At 38.0% G+C, this 18,172-nt stretch overlaps 1 protein-coding gene across 2 annotated transcripts in view; it reads right to left on the bottom strand.

The window, feature by feature from the left end:
* The window catches only part of TRRAP (transformation/transcription domain associated protein), a 77,877-nt gene that overhangs the window by 21,810 nt on the left and 37,895 nt on the right, over window positions 1-18,172 (bottom strand). For both annotated transcript variants that reach the window (XM_032125684.1, XM_032125685.1), the window contains 16 exons: window positions 17,410-17,535; window positions 15,590-15,736; window positions 14,203-14,405; window positions 13,396-13,517; window positions 12,322-12,535; window positions 11,403-11,582; window positions 10,900-11,046; window positions 10,096-10,215; window positions 9,514-9,801; window positions 8,821-8,958; window positions 8,320-8,432; window positions 7,654-7,789; window positions 5,136-5,327; window positions 3,030-3,225; window positions 2,546-2,811; window positions 1,734-1,834 (listed from right to left, as the gene is read on the bottom strand). In XM_032125684.1, the coding sequence (XP_031981575.1) occupies window positions 1,734-1,834; window positions 2,546-2,811; window positions 3,030-3,225; window positions 5,136-5,327; window positions 7,654-7,789; window positions 8,320-8,432; window positions 8,821-8,958; window positions 9,514-9,801; window positions 10,096-10,215; window positions 10,900-11,046; window positions 11,403-11,582; window positions 12,322-12,535; window positions 13,396-13,517; window positions 14,203-14,405; window positions 15,590-15,736; window positions 17,410-17,535 (2,689 nt within the window). The remainder of the gene's footprint in view (window positions 1-1,733; window positions 1,835-2,545; window positions 2,812-3,029; window positions 3,226-5,135; window positions 5,328-7,653; window positions 7,790-8,319; window positions 8,433-8,820; window positions 8,959-9,513; window positions 9,802-10,095; window positions 10,216-10,899; window positions 11,047-11,402; window positions 11,583-12,321; window positions 12,536-13,395; window positions 13,518-14,202; window positions 14,406-15,589; window positions 15,737-17,409; window positions 17,536-18,172) is intronic.

The raw sequence follows: 18,172 nt of genomic DNA, 5'->3' as shown, positions 1-18,172 counted from the left end.
TAACTCTAAAAAGGAAAACAGCTTTGTCTGTCATGTATTAGTTTCTGTGCTGCATTGGTGTCCTTGCCTTCAGAAGCTTCCTGCACCCTGGATGAAGGTTTGAAGTGAACCAGCCCAGCAGCAGCCTGATGGATGACTTTGTATCACTACTTCCTCTTTATAAAAAAGGGACTTCTCTGTCCGTTTTCCTTCCTCCCACTCTACAATCCATCACTCTTGACACCCAAGATGATTTTTTTTTAAATGGTTTCTATAACCTTGCCCAGCCAATGGGCAGCACAGGAGGATGCAGGAGCAGAGGTGACCTCTAACTTCAGTTTCGCTGACACACAGGTAATCAATCAGCAGTCCCATTTTCAGGTTCAGCACTGCCATTGGGCCTAACTGAAACCTTCCTAAATCCCTGACCTCAACTGCAGTGCTAAAAAATGCTTGTGTGGTTTTTGGTAAGATTAAGAAACTCAGTACACGTCAGAGCTATGTTTTAAACAGAAACCTTTATCCATTTTATCCTGAAGGAACAAATAGAGACAATTCTCTGCAAGAACTTTAAAAAATTTTAAAATATGGGGGAAGCACATTTTCTTCTCCTTACACCTCAACTACACTTAAGCCTGTGACCATATAAAAGCCCACTGTACTTTCCATCAAGGTAATTGCATTCTGCCTATTTAAAATTCTCTCTTGTATCCACAGAAGATATTCATCATTTCCTGACTTCAATTGCTATGTGAGGTTGCAGTGTACAGCTTAAAACCTGATGGATTTCTTTCCATAAGTGGCCACAATGCAGTGGTAAAGGAATTATTCCACCCATATGTAACACGTAGTAAAACTGCCATTAAATCCCATGCCCACTAAAAGCTGTTGAAATCTGAAGGGGTCCTTTTGGCCTCACCAAACAAAATTTGACTGATGAGACATTTATTTATTGAATTAAAGAGAGATCTTCCTCAAAATCATAAAATACCTGTCAGGACAAAGGAAAACCATTACAGAAATAGTTGTGTGAAAGCAAGGCTTGCACCTGGGTGTTTAATTGCTGCAGTGCAAGACGACTCCAACACACCACATCAGTGTTTTCAGTTCAATTGTCTGAAATAAATGTTCCATTTCCACACTGCATCACACACCAGATTTGCCTGAGCTACACCACCACAGATTTCCCTATGCCTTCACCAGCTGCAGCTATTAAAAAGACAGCCAAAGACAATGAAACAGAAATGAGAGGAACAGAGGCTAATTTTGTTTAAGTAGCTGTAAGCTTATGGACTGAACCTTTTCTCCTTGGTTTTGTATGTGATAATTATAAAGGACATAATTCAAGTAACCTCCTTTTGCCAACTACACAAGGACATCAGTTAGACATCAGTTTGTCCAAGTACTCACAGAAAAAGGGAAGGAAAAAAAGTAATCATGAACTGCAAAGCTTTGAACAAACTTATTCTCCCTACCTCATCTCATCCCTTGAAATATAAAACTTGGGAAAAAAAATCAACTCATGCAAGGTTTGCTGTAACTACTTCTTTCCTAAAACACTTCCAATATATGACCAATCATTACATCTTCAAACTGCAAAGGAACTTTCATAGATACTTTTGTTACAGAATTGTGAGAAATTTTAGACTGGTATAAAGATACAGAACAGCTTTTCTGCTCAAATACTGTGTTGAATACTTCAGCTGCATTTTTCTCAGATGTGTGCTAGTGCCTCGTGCAGCCAGCATACTCACTTGTTAATCTGTGCCAAGAACATTCCCTTCAATGCATAAAACTCTGCAGTCATCTCCTTGGTGAAGTACTTCAGGTTGGTTGATTCAATAACTTCAAGACCCTGTTAAATAAGCCTTAGTGAGAAAAGTCTTTTAAAAGGGAAGGATTTATTAAATAAAAGTGCCATAAAACAACAGCTAAAATATTCTCTTGAAATTTAAATAGCACAACTTTCTAGTATTTCATTTTCATTTTAAAAAATACAGACTGACAACAATTTTAAGTTTCCACTGGCTTGTGCAAACCAAATACTACAGACAGCATTTAGCAGGTTATTTTTCCACCTTGTTTATGTTGTAATATTATTTATATTGTTATATATTACAAGGTTTGTTTGCTGATCAACCACATGCCAGTGAGTTTTGCCTAAAATCACATTTTTTCCCTATCAACACATACGATTTACTTCACCACTCATGAGTCAGACACTCAGAACTGACTTAGAGCTTCAGTTAGTCTTGCAGCACTGTTGTTTCTTCCCATCACAAATAATGCCATTTTCAAAGTCCCTTCCATATATCGATCTTGGAGGATTTCAAAAAACCTACTCCCACTTTACTTCTGGGTCAGCTAATTTTTAATATGTTCACAGTATCCAGTTCAAAGAGGACATTAACTGCTTTGGACTAAGAGCACAACTTAAAACAACACTCCCTGCCAAAGAAACTGAGCCTCTGTTCTGGATAGAGGCAGCTTGTTTAGATCAATGTATCTGATGGCCCCTGCAATCTCACGAGTTCCAACAACAGCTTCAGGGATAAAGCTGCCCTACCTGCATACACTCATTTTTGCCCATGACTCCAGCCAGCTGAAGGTAACACTTGACTTGCTGCCGAATCTTCTGGAAGCAGTCCACAATGGGCACGGTGGGGATGGTGTGGATGCGGCTCAGGATGTCCAGGGCCACGTTCACCAGCCCTTGCTTGCGAGCGATCTTTCCGTACTGGATAATGGCCGAAGCAGAGGCGTGAACTCCCAGCATGGCATTGTTGGAACTGGGATCATGCTGGGAACTGTTCTCATATGCAGTCACAATGGCTGGAAAGGGAATGTGAAGTGCTTGTCATGGTAAATGGCATTATACAGAGAGCAGCATCTTACACAGCAACACACATGATATGGATGACTTAAGATGATGAAACGCTTTAATGAAAATTGAATAAAGTCTAAAACTTGTCAAAATCAAGCCACTTATTTCAAACCATGTGTTGTTGGAAAATTCTGTGATGAGAGCATGCTGGATCAGGCAAACTTACCCTGGTAATGATGTTGTCTCCACATGAAAATGCTGCTCCAGTGGGATAAATCATCTGACACGATAGGTAACCTGTTCCTCCAAGTCTTTACAACAGTCTTCATATCATGTAAGCTGTTGTTCCTCCCCAGATTAGTTGGTTGCAATCCTGCATTTATTTGGGCTGCTTCTTGAAGTTCAATTATTTGCTGTGCTGCCTAGAAGACATTAAACAATATAAATAAGGAACAAACAGAAGATGGCAGCAGTCTCGAACCCACTAAAGGCAGAAGACAGTTTGTTAAAACTACAACCACCTGAAGAAAAGGCCCACAAACTTTAATGGAATTTAATTACCCGTAGTACAATAAAGCCAGTGTAGTATTCTCTAAGCTACCACTTGGCAGATAACAGTTGTATTCATTGTTAATCAACCAAATGAGATAACTATTTGAGAAAAAAAAGGCAGTCCAAATTTATAGAGTGAAATCTCTTGAAACAAAATAAATTAAAGTAATATTTTCCTACAGTCATCTCAGTATCAGCTCTCACAATAGCTTAACCTTCATCCTACACCCATTCATCACATAAATTTAATTTTCTCATGGGTATTTAATCACATACTATCTGATATTAAAAAAAAAGTAATTACTGCAGTGCAAATTGAAGGCTGCATTTGTACCTCTGTCAGTCACTGACTAATTTATCATTTCTTCATGAGGGATATATACATATTAGATTGTTTTAAAAGCTTGTTTTAATTGATATCTGAAAGTACTTAAATACTTTATTTAGTAATATTAATCTTCTCATGCTGCAGATGCTGCCATTCTTGGGCGGGGGGAAAACTTGAAATATGGGTGAAAACTTATCAGGAAGGAATTAAATTCATTGAGAAGCCATCTAAGGGTATTGTGTGAGCTCACACACTGTACCTATTTACTTGATAATTTCTTCTAAATATGGAGAAAACTTCCATATTCATTCACTTCATCTGATGCATCAATTTATACTATAAAAATTCAAAGGTATGAGCTGCTGTGTGAGCTCTACCAACAGGAACAATCATTTTATAGAGGTCCCTTCTCATACCGTGTAGATTAGTTATGAATCACACACACAGAGTGAAACTACTGATCTTAACAGAATCACAGAGGCCTCTGTATCAAAGAGAACTCAAAGCAAAGTCCTCTGCACTTCCACAGGCAGGGCACAGTCACAGATCTCTGAGCAATGGCCCATCAAGAAATGATCCCTGTTATGACATCTCAGTTCAGGTGGCACTGAGATATTCCACAGTTTCTCCCCTGGAGATGAAAGGTTCCCTCCACAGGAACAAGAGCTAATCTTTGTCAGGTATATATTTATAAGATACCTAAACAGGGACAAAGTCAGCCTAAATGCCAGATGAATTGAATGTTTTGCCTAGATCCCACACTGCCAAGCCCAGCATGATCCTGCTCCAGCCCCACTTCCACACTGGCTCCAGCTGTACCACACAGATCAAAGGATACAAGATTCATTTTCAGGAAGCTTCTAAAAGCAACTCAAAGTCAAATCCTATTTTTTAAGATGGATTTAGGCACCTACTTCCATTTAATTATACTTGGAAATAACATCTACTCTCAAAAATTCTTCTCTTACAGTTGCAAAATGAATTATTTACATAATTAAATCCAAGAGAAAACCAACAGGGTGTTGATATTTGATACTTGATTTTGATGTTTGATTTCAAAAGGAAACAGCAGTCCAGTTTTGTTATGGTAAAACGTGTGTGAAAGTTGCAGAGGACACAACCATTCATTTTTCACCATGTAATACATGCTACTTCGTTTCATGCAATAGTTAAACTTCATATTCCACATAACCAGAATTGTGCCAAGTGCTTCCCAAAAATATTTCAGGAGGTCTGAAAAAAAAAGTGGTTTCAATCTCTTACAAGCTCTTCCTGACAAGCACCAGGTACTTCAAAGAAATAGAAACACACGCTCTGCAACTTTGAACAAAAAAATACCATGATGCAAAAACTATCAGTACTATACACTGAAATATTTTACACTTGCAGCTACTAAAATTCTGAAACCTGCTACTGGAGAACAACTGGAAATAAGAGCTCTTTGGTGGTTACCTGGAGCAGGGGGGTGTGGACGTGGGACACGACGTGGGGCAGCCGCCGCCACTCGCGGATGGCCAGGCTGCTCGCCATCTCCACCAGGCGCTCGATGAAGTTCAGCTGCTGCTCCTCGGGGTGGCAGATGGCCAGGTACCCCCTGTACATGTTCACCTTCCAGGCCATCTCCTTTGGACAACTCAACTCCACCTGGTCACGGAATAGGAAAAACATCCAGTGAAGATCGTTCCTATGCAAACAGTTCATTTTTTTAAAGCATTCTTAAACAAACAGCTTTAATGCTTTAAAGAGAATCTCATCTTCTGAATAGATCAGATTGAAGTATTAACGTTTATGTCACTAGAGGAGCTTCAGCTCTCCTGAAGTTACTGGTAAGGGCAGGCTAGCACATAAACTGCCAGATCAGCACAAGAGTAGAAGTGCCCAAGCTGCTGCTGGGGTATTTTTACACTGACAAGTGTAATGCAGCTCAAAGAGCTGAGCCAGCCCGAAGCAGCCCTGCCACAGGAGCAGGAAGCTCACAGCAAACAACTCACCCTGTACAAAGCCAAAAGATGCTTCTCAGCAGATAACAGACAGTGTCTGAAATGCTTCAGGGGCTCCAGAACATGTAATGGCAACTTCTCACCCAAAAGGATCCTGTCCCTACCTGTCCCACGTTATGCAGCATTATACTTCCTGTCTACTCTAGGGCATTGCTAAATCTATGAAAATGAGCTGCTAATATTTTTGCAAGTAATCAATAACCAACCTTCTCATTTATGATAAGGTCATTTCTGAGCACAGGTGCAAAGTCAGGTCGTAGTGTTAAAATCATTTATAAAATAATTTTAAACCATTTCCTCAGAATTCTGGAACAGTAGAAATATGGCAACTAAACCCAGCAAAGCACTTCAATTGTGCAGCACCTGAATTCTGAGAGCAGTTTAGAGCAAACTTGCACTGAGCCAGTGCTCAGCAGCTGACACTGCACACCTTTAATCTACAACTTTTTCACTTCTTTTTCCTCCACTTTACATCGAGCCCTTTATGGTTTGATGTGCAACACAGAAATCCCTCTGCATTATCCTTGTTGATCAACTGTATGGTGACCATTACAACTGTTATTCCTGTTATCCTCAACTAACTTTTACACCTGAGCCAGCAAAGAGAACATGCCAGGTAGCATCCTTACACTTACACAGTGAAAATAATCTCCTTCTTTATTATGTTATCTACTGGATCATTAAACACAATGGCAGTGTGAGCAAATGGAAATGAGTCTTGGGTCCTATCAAAGGCTACTTGCTGTTTTAATAGTTCAACTTTAATGGGCAGCAGATTATTAAAAATCTTTCACGAAGATTTATGAAAACTGATAGATATTTGCTATCCTTTCTGGCCTCTCTTGTGAATCAACCAAAAAAACAGCCACATTCAAGAATATCAATAAAATTGGAGTAGTGAGTACAGCAGCATAGAATCAATTATTCTTTCAGATCCTAATATTTATGCAAACATGTCCTGACACTCTTACAAGAACCTGAGTAGAGTCACAAAGGCTCCATTTATGGCTTCAGCAGCATCTTCTCCTTAGTCATTTAGTAAATGTCTCATTACTGAAACTACCTCATTTAATACATTTAATATCAGCACTTACTCAGGGTTGTCACTTCCACTCAGCTTGCAATTGTACAAAACCAGAACCTGTCAGACATGATCTATTTCACTCTGCTCAAGCCCAAGGCTTATAATATACTGTACAATATAGTTCTTATTTTAGGCTTTAAAAGTTTCTCAAATAATTGTATTTCTATACTTAGCCTCTGAAGTTGCATACTTAAATAGGACACAAAATACTAAGCCTTAGAGGAACAAAAGAAATTAATTGAAATGTAAATAGCACACGTAAGAGTTTTTGTTGCATATGCAGTCTGCTACTCAGAGATTTGGCTTCACATTGTATTTTAAATATGCACTTCACCCCTTTATTGCAAATTCTGGCATCTTTAGCAGAGTAATTCCAGTGATGTCACACTGTATACAACAGTGCAAGGAAAATCTGCAAGCTCCTTTCCACCTGTGATTTAATGCAGTATTCTCACCTTTTAGATATCAGTTTGACATCTGGTTAATGTTTCTATATTAACTCATCACAGATGAACAACTCTATCTACCATGAAAAGAGGATATATTTCCTTAAAATAAAAAAAAAAAATTAAAAAAAAACAGAAAAAACAAACCAAAGAAAAACCAAACCAAAACACAAAAAACTCCCCATGTTTTCCATCTTCTATAGATTAGAGACACCATATACAAGGCTAAAAAACCATAAATTCCAGACAATCTACTGGCAACTCCAACAGAAGTCTGCCATTTGCCCCAAGAAGTCCATAGAGCCTGGCAGTTTATAGCAGCCTCAAGAACAATAACCACCAGCTTATTCTCATGGGATGGTTCTTAAAACAGTAAGGATGAAGATACCCAAGACAGGATGAGGAGAAACTAAACATGAGCACAAAAAGCTCTCACTCACCTGCACCAGAGCCTCCTTCATAGCAATCCAGTTTGAGACCCTCCATGCACACTTCAACACTAGGTAAGGATTTATGTGACCTTTGGACTGGCCATATTCTGTCAAAGGCTCCCACTGGTTCAACTCTTTTGAGCAACTAAGAAAATCAAAAGCAGTGTCAATTTGGTTAGGGAAAAAAAAAAAAAAGCCAAAATAAATAAAATTCAATAAAAGTGACAATAAATGTTGTGTATCAGAATATTATCTGCATATTTGTTTGTCTGCAAGCAGCTTTGCAGGCATTGAAGAAGTTTTATCCAGATGAGAAGACTATTTTCTTTTTTTAATTTATTTATTACCAGTTATAATACAGAAATCTGTGAACAGGGAAGAGCTGCATTTTGTGTCTCCCAGAACAACCATTTTAAATAGGAAAAACAAATTTTAGCTCTAGTCTTTTTCTACCAATAGCAAATTACATTTTTACAGCAATTCAGGCATATCACTGCTGAGGTTCTGTTAAAGGAATACAAAATAGCTGCTTTTATTCCCTTAAGTTTTCCCTGTATGTGAGCTGAGTCCTGAGGTAAGTTTATTCTCATAACTAATGCTTTAAACCAACAGCAGGGTATTTTGCTTCTATTTGCAGGGTGAAATACTTGTTCTACATCAGCTGTCAAGTCTCACCGAATCCAGTGGTCTTCCCAGAGCTGATACTCAGGAAAGATGGAAGGGGAGGCATTGCTCCGTTCGTGCTCTTTTTTAGCCTTCTCCATTGCTTTTTCATAAGTTTCTTGTGCCTAAAGAAATATCAACATTCCATGTTTCCATCTGCTATATACACAATAACTCAATACTCTTTTCTTTTTAAAAACAAGTGATAAGAAAACCTTCATAATTTAAAAAAAAAAAAAAAAAAAGCAAGCCCTGAATATTAAAAAACTCATTCCTGAATATAGTCATTATTTGGCAGCCTGACAAATGTCATGAAAATCTGATGGGTGTGCACAAAAATTTCACCTTACCTCAGTATTACAGGGCCTCAAACTACTGCTGTAGACAGTAGGGAAGCCATGGCACTTTCCACTTTAGAAGACTGAAGTTAATATTCAGAGTTTTTTCTTGCTGACCAAAATATTCATGCTGACAGTAGAACTACTCAGATCATTTCTAAAATCAAGACTGTACCTGTTCAAAAAAGCCATGCTGTTCATAAGCAATGGCTGTTGCTGTCTCTGGGAATTTGCAGCGTTTCTGCCACAGCCCAGCCCACATATCCTCTTCTTGTAACAAGGAGTAGAGCTCAGCAAGGGAATCCAGGATTTCCTACAATGTTAAGAACACATATTTCTCCACAGTCAAGCTGTCCATATAAAGCACAGTAGGTAGGAAACCCCATGTTCTACACTGAGGCAAGCTGACAGAGACATGGAAATAGAGAAGTGCTTATAATTAAAACTCTCTTTAAAATTCTACAAGGCAAGCAATTAGTAACAACCAAGTACTGAGAACAATAACAATCCATGACAAAAAAAATCCTAAGGCTTGTAACACTGACTCTTGCCTGTCTTCCCTAACACACCAGACTGAATCACAGAAAACAAAATTTTTTCAACAAGGCAATTATACAACAGGACAAGAGGAAACAGCTTCAAGTTGCACCAGGGGAGGTTTAGATTTGATATTATGAAAAATGTCTTCACTGAAAAGCTTGTAAAGCACTGGAACAGGCTGCCCAGGGCAATGCTAGCACCACTGCCATTGGAGGTATTTAAAATAGATGTGAATGTGACACTTGAGGTCATGGTTTAGTGCAGGACTTGTCAGTATTAGATTTCTCTCTTAGTATTTCATAAGGTATTTCAATAAATATAACAGTACCTGTTGAGGAGGAGTTATGCTTTCCTGCTCATAGAATTCTGTTGTCTGTTTAGGCTTAATCTGAAGACTCAGTCCTTTTTCAAAGGCTTGATGTTCCAGCATCAGTGTAGAACGAAACCAGAGGTTGTGAGTTTTACCCAAGTATTTCAGGACACAAGGTCTGATGGGAATGGGAGGAACACACTGTGACATTGCTTCCACAAAGCAGTTCAGGGCACTTGGCTGGCAATCTCGCTGCACCTGATGGCTACCACTGCACAAGAAAGGGCTTATTTCACCTGCTAGAGCCTAGAAGAAAAAACATAATAGTTATCTGTCTATTCAGATTCTTCAATTAGAGAAATCAGATTTAAAATCTCTTTAGTACAGTGAACAACCATTCAATAAGTACATTTCTGTCTGTAAAATGAAAGGCCCTATTTCTTTCAAAAGAGGAATCGATACAGTTATACAGCATTCACCAGCCTAAGAATGGCAAATATCTCAAAGCAAGAGAACAAAGTCACCACACAAATACATTTTCCTGGAACAGCAGTCATTTACAAAGAGGAATCTGTGAGTGGGAGAGAGAGAGGTTCTCACATGTTGCTGTCTGTCAGACAAGATTTTCCAAAGTCGTGAAAAAAGCTGTATCCAAGTCTTCTCTGCCAAAGGTGTGGAAATATGACATAACTGAACAAAGGCACTCAGCAACGCTCCCGTCTGGAAACAAAGAGATGCATGGAAATAGGAAAATACAATTAATTCTGTGGCAAAAAGTTCAGTTATACAGTTGTTTAAGTAGTAATGCAAATGCCTTCTCAACAAAAATGTTTTCTTTAACAATATAGACTAGCAACAAGAAGTTAATCCTATTTTCATGCTGATCAAGACTCTGATTCACCACTGTAACCACCAAAAACAAAAGAAGGAAAAAGCAAAGACATTGATTATCTTGGTAATAGGAACAATCAGGTTAATTGGAGAGACCTGGTACTACTGTGAGAGTTGTTCAAACATAGCTCTCAGCTAAAATGATTTTCTTAGAAATTATTTAATCGTAAGATGCTGATACACATTTTTGACCCTATACCCTGTGCTTTTCATCACTAGTTTCTGAACTGAATTGTTAAAATACACTTACAGGTGAAGGGGCATGATATTTAATTTTGTAGAAAAGGGACACAGTAATAACTAGTGATGAAGTGAAGGCTTAAGAATTTTTTACCATAGGCAAAAACCTATTTTTTACCATAAGAAATTACGGATTGTAAGAGATGTCTACATAACAAAATTCAGCTAAAAAAATCAGAAGTGTGAGATAGAAGAAGAGGAAAAAAAAACCACCTCAGATCAGTTTGAAGGTTTGAGGATTAAGGTGCTTTGTCACCAACAGCCTGCACCCACCTTCACTTCCCGAAGGGAGTCGAGGAATTTGTCGTGCCGGTTGGTCAGCATGTGCAGCTGGTTGCCAATGTCTTTTTCTGAAAGTTCCTTGGTTTTGGGAGTGCTGGTCTGATCTCCTGGAGCCAATTCAATGTCTATTTCAACATCCTACACAGAAGTAAACAGCTTAGTAAGTATATATAAAGTTTATATATAAGTATATATAAACATAGGTATCTTCTATGTACTTTTGCTTTTTTTCCACAATCCTGATCAATTTATTTCAGGTCTCCCTGTTTCTGCTACTTCTTCACGTTCAGACATATAATTGCTTAGAGTGCTGAAGTAAAGGCTAAATGAATGAATGAGACTTCTGAGAGACCCATGCATGCTTAAAACACAAGCAACACAATCTGCACACATCATCTTCATTACGCCTTCTCCAAAGTTATTCAATGAGAAACTAAGAAGAGCTGAATTCCACCAAAGAGATTGCTTTTTCCACAGCATTTTCTGTCAGTTACCTCCTCTTTGGATTCGCTGTTCTCCCTCTCCCGAGGCTCTTGCTTGACGTGTGTCACCATGGCAAAGGCCGCCCTGTCGTGACTGTCAGCAAGGTTGATGACGTTGGTGATGGAGGGCAGCATGGCCCCCTGGCAGCTGGTGCCAATCGTGGTGTTCCTCTCACACACTGCCAACAGCAGCTACCACATGGAGAAGTAACAAGAGCTTTTGAACATACATTTTACTGCAGTACTTCAAAGAAATCGTCACTATGGTTTAATACTTAGAAACAAGGTAAAAGTTGCAATAGTAAGTTTAAGGCCTATTTAGCACCTTTATTAATAGAATCTCCTACACCTAAAGTCTGTATTTTGTACTTTTCAACACATGTATTAAGTGCCCTGAATCTGCTAATAAATACAGACTGTTACCCTAAAAATGATGTTCACAGTCACCTTAAATTCATGCTTTAATATGCAAATTGTTAAAATAAAAGGTTTTGTCCCATTTTATTTTAAATAAACCAAGCAAAGATGCAATTTCATTTCAATGCAATCCTACCTAACAGCTGTCATACTGCTAGAGGAGACATTCCAGCTTAACAGTTTTCCTCAAATCTTCTCCTATAACAATTCTTGGGGTTTTTTAATATTCATTATCAGTTGTAAGAGTCTGTTTTCCTTAAAAAGTATTAACCTGGTCATTAAGCTTTTGGCAGAGAAAACAGATTTTAAACATTTATATTAAAGCCACTTTCCAAGCATCAGCATTTCACTGTTTAGACACAGTGTATATTTTTAAGCACCACAGGAGCTGAGGCAGCGGACTTGGTATTTTCAGCTTTGATAAGGACAGTACACACATCACTAATGCTTTTACAGCCAGCCAAAAAAAAAAATGAGGAATAAAACACGTTTCTGATACAAGTAGTTTCCCTACCTCAATGCACTGCTTTATCCAGAAGTGATTCCCCATGGCTTCCCAGTTTTGGGAACAGGTCACATAAAGCAAGCGCTCATAAACGCGACGTTTCATGGAATTGTCAAAGACCTCAAAGAATTTGGCTCGGATGAGTGGCTGGGCACAGCGCAAACCAGAGAGAAATGCTGGCTCCAGTTTAGCTGTAAGTTCACTTCCAGAAAGATTCTCGTCCCTAAAATTAATAAAGATGAAATAACAGAGCTATTAGAAAGACAAGACTCCTAGGTTTTGTATGACATACTAAAACCCCAAAGAGGTGACATTCAGTAAAAACCCACATGTGGCAAACAGCCAGGTGCAGTTCTTGAGAGAAACAGCAAAGAAAATATTGCTGCTTGATGTAAAACTGCCCCAGAACTATCAGAAATACTCTTCCAGGATAAAATCTTGTCATAGTTGTGAAACACTGAGCCACATCTGTATGGTGTTTGAAATGACAAATGTTATTGACTGATAAAAGCTTCTGAGCACCAGTGCACATGAAGGCTTTGCACAGTGAAGCAGCAGAGTAGAGCAGCAAACTGACTGCAAAATACTGTGAAGCAGCAGCACACCATTAAATACCTGGCATTCTAATTATTTCCTTGTGATTCAAAATCTTCAAGTCTACCTAGCAAAGTAACTCTCCTGAAAGTCTAATTTACAATAAAGTTTCAAGAAAAAAAAAAAATCTTTCTATCCTGTGGATGTGAAAAGACAATGTGAATTTAGCTGTGACCACAGTGTTAGGAATGCAGTCAGCTACAAGGATGCCTTGGTATCTTGGGAAAGGAAGAAGTTGGGGTGCTGGAGATATTTTGTCAGTGCCAAAAGTAAAAATCCTGTCTAAGGAACTTCTGTTTTCAAATTGCCTTCCATAAATATGTACCGTGGTCTCAGTGAAGTGAATTGATTTTGCATTTTAGCAAAGAAAAATATATAAAAATATCCCTTAATTCAGACCTAAAAAGACTGATGACATGTTACGAAGTTCATATATGGTACAAATTATGAACCAATAAGCTGCAGTAAATGATTAATTGCTATAATTACCTATAGACATAGTTAACAAGGTCTAAGAACTGAGCATTTAATTCAAGGTCTTCTGGAAAACGCTTTTCAATGTAAGTCATCATTTTCACCAGTAGAATGGACTTCTCCCGGAGAGTAGGTGTCTGTGGTAAAAGAAGACATGATTAATTTCATCAATTCTTCTTAAAACATGCAGAGAACTAGCACATTCAGACTACAACTCAGCCATCCTTTACATGACTCTTTCACTTCTAAAGTACTGAAAAATAGCTTGGGAGGTCACAGTTCTTAAAAAACAAAAAATAACTCAAGCATTTATCCTTCTAATATATGCTGGAGAATTTTTAAATTGTGCCTAAAAATAGGCTTAAACTGTTCAGTGATTACAAAATTCTTGTGTATATTATAAAAAGTGTAGGTCCTTTTGTACAGTACGAGACTAAGTGCTCAATTCTTAATAGAAATATGGCAGATTGACGAGGCCACAAAATGCTACGGTGTAACACAATTTATATCAGCATTAGTCCTCTTTCTCCTGAAGAATCTTTCTACCTAGGTTAATGTGAAGCATATTTTAAAACTTTACTTTAAAGGAAGTTCTTCACAAAACAGCGTTTGAGATCAAACACCAAACATAAGCCCATAAAATGCCAAGCATCTGTAGCTGCAGCTATTTTCACAGGGGATGAAGACAGTCTAAACTTCACCAAGGGCATCTAAACATCTATAACACATCATTACAAACTTCATTGTCAAAACTGATGAATAATAGTGGCTCATAGCTATTTAGTATTTGAGAGCAATGATGACTTTATCTACTCAATTTACCTGATTAGCTGCCATCGGGGAATTGTTTTTCACCCACTCCTCCACTATTTTTACCACAGCGCGAAGAATTTTGGCATCAGTGGATTTTTCAATAAGCGATGTTAGAATAGCTTGTATGAAATTTTTCCTCATTTCCATGCTCATCACAGCCAGGCGAGTTTTCACAAGATCCAGACTTAGCATTACCAGTTCACTTGTACCTGCTATGGATGCAAAAAAAGGATTAGAGTTGTGTATACACCTCTGAAACACCTAGGAAAAAAATCTTCCAAGATGCTGTAATTTTAAAAATAACAACAACATCACCTATTGCCTGGAAATACATCCCCAGAAGTAAAGAGTTCGTAATTACTACTTTACATTCCTAAAGAACTAAGACAAAATCCAAGGCCAGGTTGGATGGGGCTTTAGCAACTGTCTAGTGGAAGGTGTCCCTGCCCATGGCAGGGAGTTGGAATCAGATCCTTAAGGTTCCTTCTAACCCAAACCATTCTATGATTCTGTGACTCCTTTCAAAACCCAATCCATTCAAAATCCTAAAGGCAAGTCTGTTTTTCCTTTCTGCAAATCTTTAGTAAAAGGTATTACAGACCCCTAATTCTGAAAAACTACAATTAACTTTGTAAAAGAAATTGTCTATGATGCAGCTAATTCTCTCATTCTGTTCAGCTAATTTCCTGACTTGCTTATCTGTCAAGTTTAATAATTTTCCAATTGTTTCTCAGTGTTAATAAAATTTACAAGGTTCTCATTTACCTAATTAAAGTATGGGCTGGGAATCTAACAGCAGCAATTCTTTCAAAGTGTTTTCTTCAGTAGCTTATTCATTAGTAAATTACAAGGCCCTTTACTAGCACTGAATTTTCTTCTACGAGAACATCTGATTTTTTCAATGACTCATGACCTAATTCATTTGACAACAGACAGAATTATACAAACTCAAAAAGATGCTATTTTAAGATAAAAACTAAAGCATCAGCTCCAACAAGTTAATTCACAGTTGTTCCATTATTATAAAATAGGAAGGAGCAAAAAAAAGTGAAAGCACAGAGCAATCAAAAAAATTCAGCCTGTCTCCCATCAACACTATAAAGCCTTGAAGAATGTCACTATTTCTGTGTATGCTGCAGCTCAACAGCTACTTCACTAACCATCCACTGAGAAGGTTGGGCTAATACTGAAATTCATATACTAAGCAGGTAATTGGAACTCCTAAGTGCAGTTTTAGCTCTCGCTACTTCAGTAATTCCACTCACTAAGGCTCAAGTGTTTTTCAACAAGTAACAATGCACACCAACTCTGCAAAGACACCTGAATCCCCTTAGGATGAAGATATTTTAATGCTTTATAACACTTCCAATCATTAACAGACTGTACAATGTAATACCTGTGTTTGCTTCTGCTGTTCCTGCTGTGGCCTGTGGGTTCAGGTGCTCCCTGACCATCTTCTGCAGGGATCTCATGAAAACTGAGATCAGCCTGTCAATGTAGCTGGGGTTGTTGCTACACGCAGATTTCAGAATCATCAGAGTCCCTAGAGATAAAAACAAGACTTCAGGAAGTAAAACTTCCCTTGGGCATGACCTGAGTAAGGTATGGATGCCATGAAAGAAGGATGGGACTACCCAAGTTACAAATATTAGAAATCTGGAGAGATTTGCAGAAAAATTTCAGTCTCAACTTTCGTCCTTAGTCTAAGTCTAAAAGGTTACTTTTGCACTAATCAAAATATTTCAGAGTTTTATATATAAAAGTGTGTGATGAAGAGCAAGGGGAAAAAGGGAGGACAAGAAGGGAAGAATTGAGAGCAAATATTTCCCCAAGACTGTGAAAAAAATGTAACTACACCCGATGTTGCACGTCTTTTAGTAGCAAAGTAGACAAACTCTTAGATGACTAGGCCTGGGTTTAGTCATTAAAAATAAAATAAATTTAAAAATTATAATTTTGCTTTTCTAATATAGAAAATTTATAAAGTTTCTTAAATCAGTTTCTGTAGATTGAAGAAGTTAACTAAGTTGACTACTTCACTCTTTAAAAGAAAAAGCACACACATCCTGTAAAATTATACCCACTGAAAAAAAACCTCCTGCAACTTTCTAATTCAACATATCTACAGAGCACATCACAGAGCTCTGATCATTGAATGGCTCCTGCCAAAGTTTTGATTTCTTTTTATGCTCAAATGGGCACAAAATTTGGCCCACAAAGTCCAGCCTCTGAGCCACAGAATTACTACAAAATGCACCTCCTGACAACTTGATTGTGTTGCTGTTTTTAAGGGAGCTCTGGACAAAATGTAAGAAACATCTTTCATGGTTAGTTTGATGTAAAGCACGTCCTGACATCTGACAAATAGGCAATTCCCAAGGTGAAATTACAACCATCTACACAGCTCACAGAACAGAATAGTGAAGGACATTTGCCATTTAAATCAGCAGGTTTTCCAATATTGTACAATTTCAGGTCTGTATTACCAACACAACCACTTCTGGGCCAAACTCTATTATTCCAATACATCTTTGTCATTCTTTTGTGTAGCTGAGTTCTCTAGCAGTTCAGTAAGTACAAAAAAACAAGAAAAGAAAAACATTTCAGCTCTTCAGAATGGTCTATGCTAAAAATTCAGATTTTGTCACCCAAGAAAAAATAGTATTTTTGTAATTTCTTGATTACTGAGAATTGAAGATCTAGAAATACATAAATCTTAATACACCATCTAAATCAGCTAATAAATAAGGCTTTAAAAAAACTAAAAAGAAAGGCAGGAACACATAAGACTGTTTACACAGATTCCTTAAACTATTCTGTTGTATCTCAGAGGACCTGCAAGATTTGGTTTTTCCCATGTAAGAAGCTTCCAGTAACTTTTACTTTATTTTTTTAGCTATTTTCAATACTGTAGCTTTTTCCTATGCACTTTGAATACAAAAGGCTCCCACCTAGCAGATCTGCAGCTCCCCACCTCCAGTAGTTGCTCCCAAGTCACCTCAGGGAGAAGACAGAATGCAATGAGCCCCCTCCATTCCCTTTCTTCACAGATTTGACATCCCAAGCTCATCTCACAAGTTAGCTTGAAACGCTTCCCACAGCTTCCTCTGCATTAGATCAGATTGCCATTTCCTTATGGAAAAGGGAAGCTCCTGACAAAGACAAGTCTCATCCAGGGGCATTCCCACAGAGCTGCCAGGGATGTGGGACACGTACCGAAGAGCTGGGAAGGGTTGGCATTGGTGGCTTTTTCGTAATTAGTCAGGCCTTCATAGATAACCTTCCCAACTGCAGCATAAAGGCACTCCAGCTCTTCATACTTGGAAGCTACGCTTGAGGTACCTGCAGAGTTTAGAGGTGTGTTTACTTTTGGTAACATTATCCACAGAACAGGCAAAGCACAGTTACACTGTGAGCTACAGTCACTAAAACAGCACTGGAGTCTTATCTTGCCAACAAACAGGCAGCTCCCTCACTTATATAAACCTCTTTATTATACCAGTATGCCTTTTATAATAGTGTACCACTTCTTCTGAGTAACTCAATTTGATGAGCAGTCTTGCATTATTGACCTACTTTTTACCAAGAAAAGATTATCTAAATTAGCTTCTATTAAGACACAGCATATTACCTATTGCCTTTCTCTTTTACACTTTATCTCCCTTCCTTGTTTCAGCAAAACAGCAAAGCTTAACAACTAAAAAATTGCACTTCTGAAGCTGAAAAATTTAACTGCAAAAATACATTAAATTCATAGCATGCATTTCTTGAACTAAAGTTATGACAGCCACAGGTTATTAAGTTTTTATGTCAACGGATAATGATGTATTCCACATGATTACTTACTTCAGCTTTTCCTTTTTTAATCAGAGGTTCAAAGTGCAAGCCAAAATGGACCATTAAATGCAGGAATCATAAAACAGAATATTAGCACATTCCAAAGAGTGCCTTCATCCCACCCTCAACCACTTAAGTTATG

This window comes from Corvus moneduloides, chromosome 16 (assembly GCF_009650955.1).
Source record: "Corvus moneduloides isolate bCorMon1 chromosome 16, bCorMon1.pri, whole genome shotgun sequence".
In the NCBI taxonomy this organism is placed as follows: Eukaryota; Metazoa; Chordata; class Aves; order Passeriformes; family Corvidae; genus Corvus; species Corvus moneduloides.
Note: the sequence above shows the minus strand (reverse complement) of the source record. Positions and strands in the feature narration are given on the sequence as shown.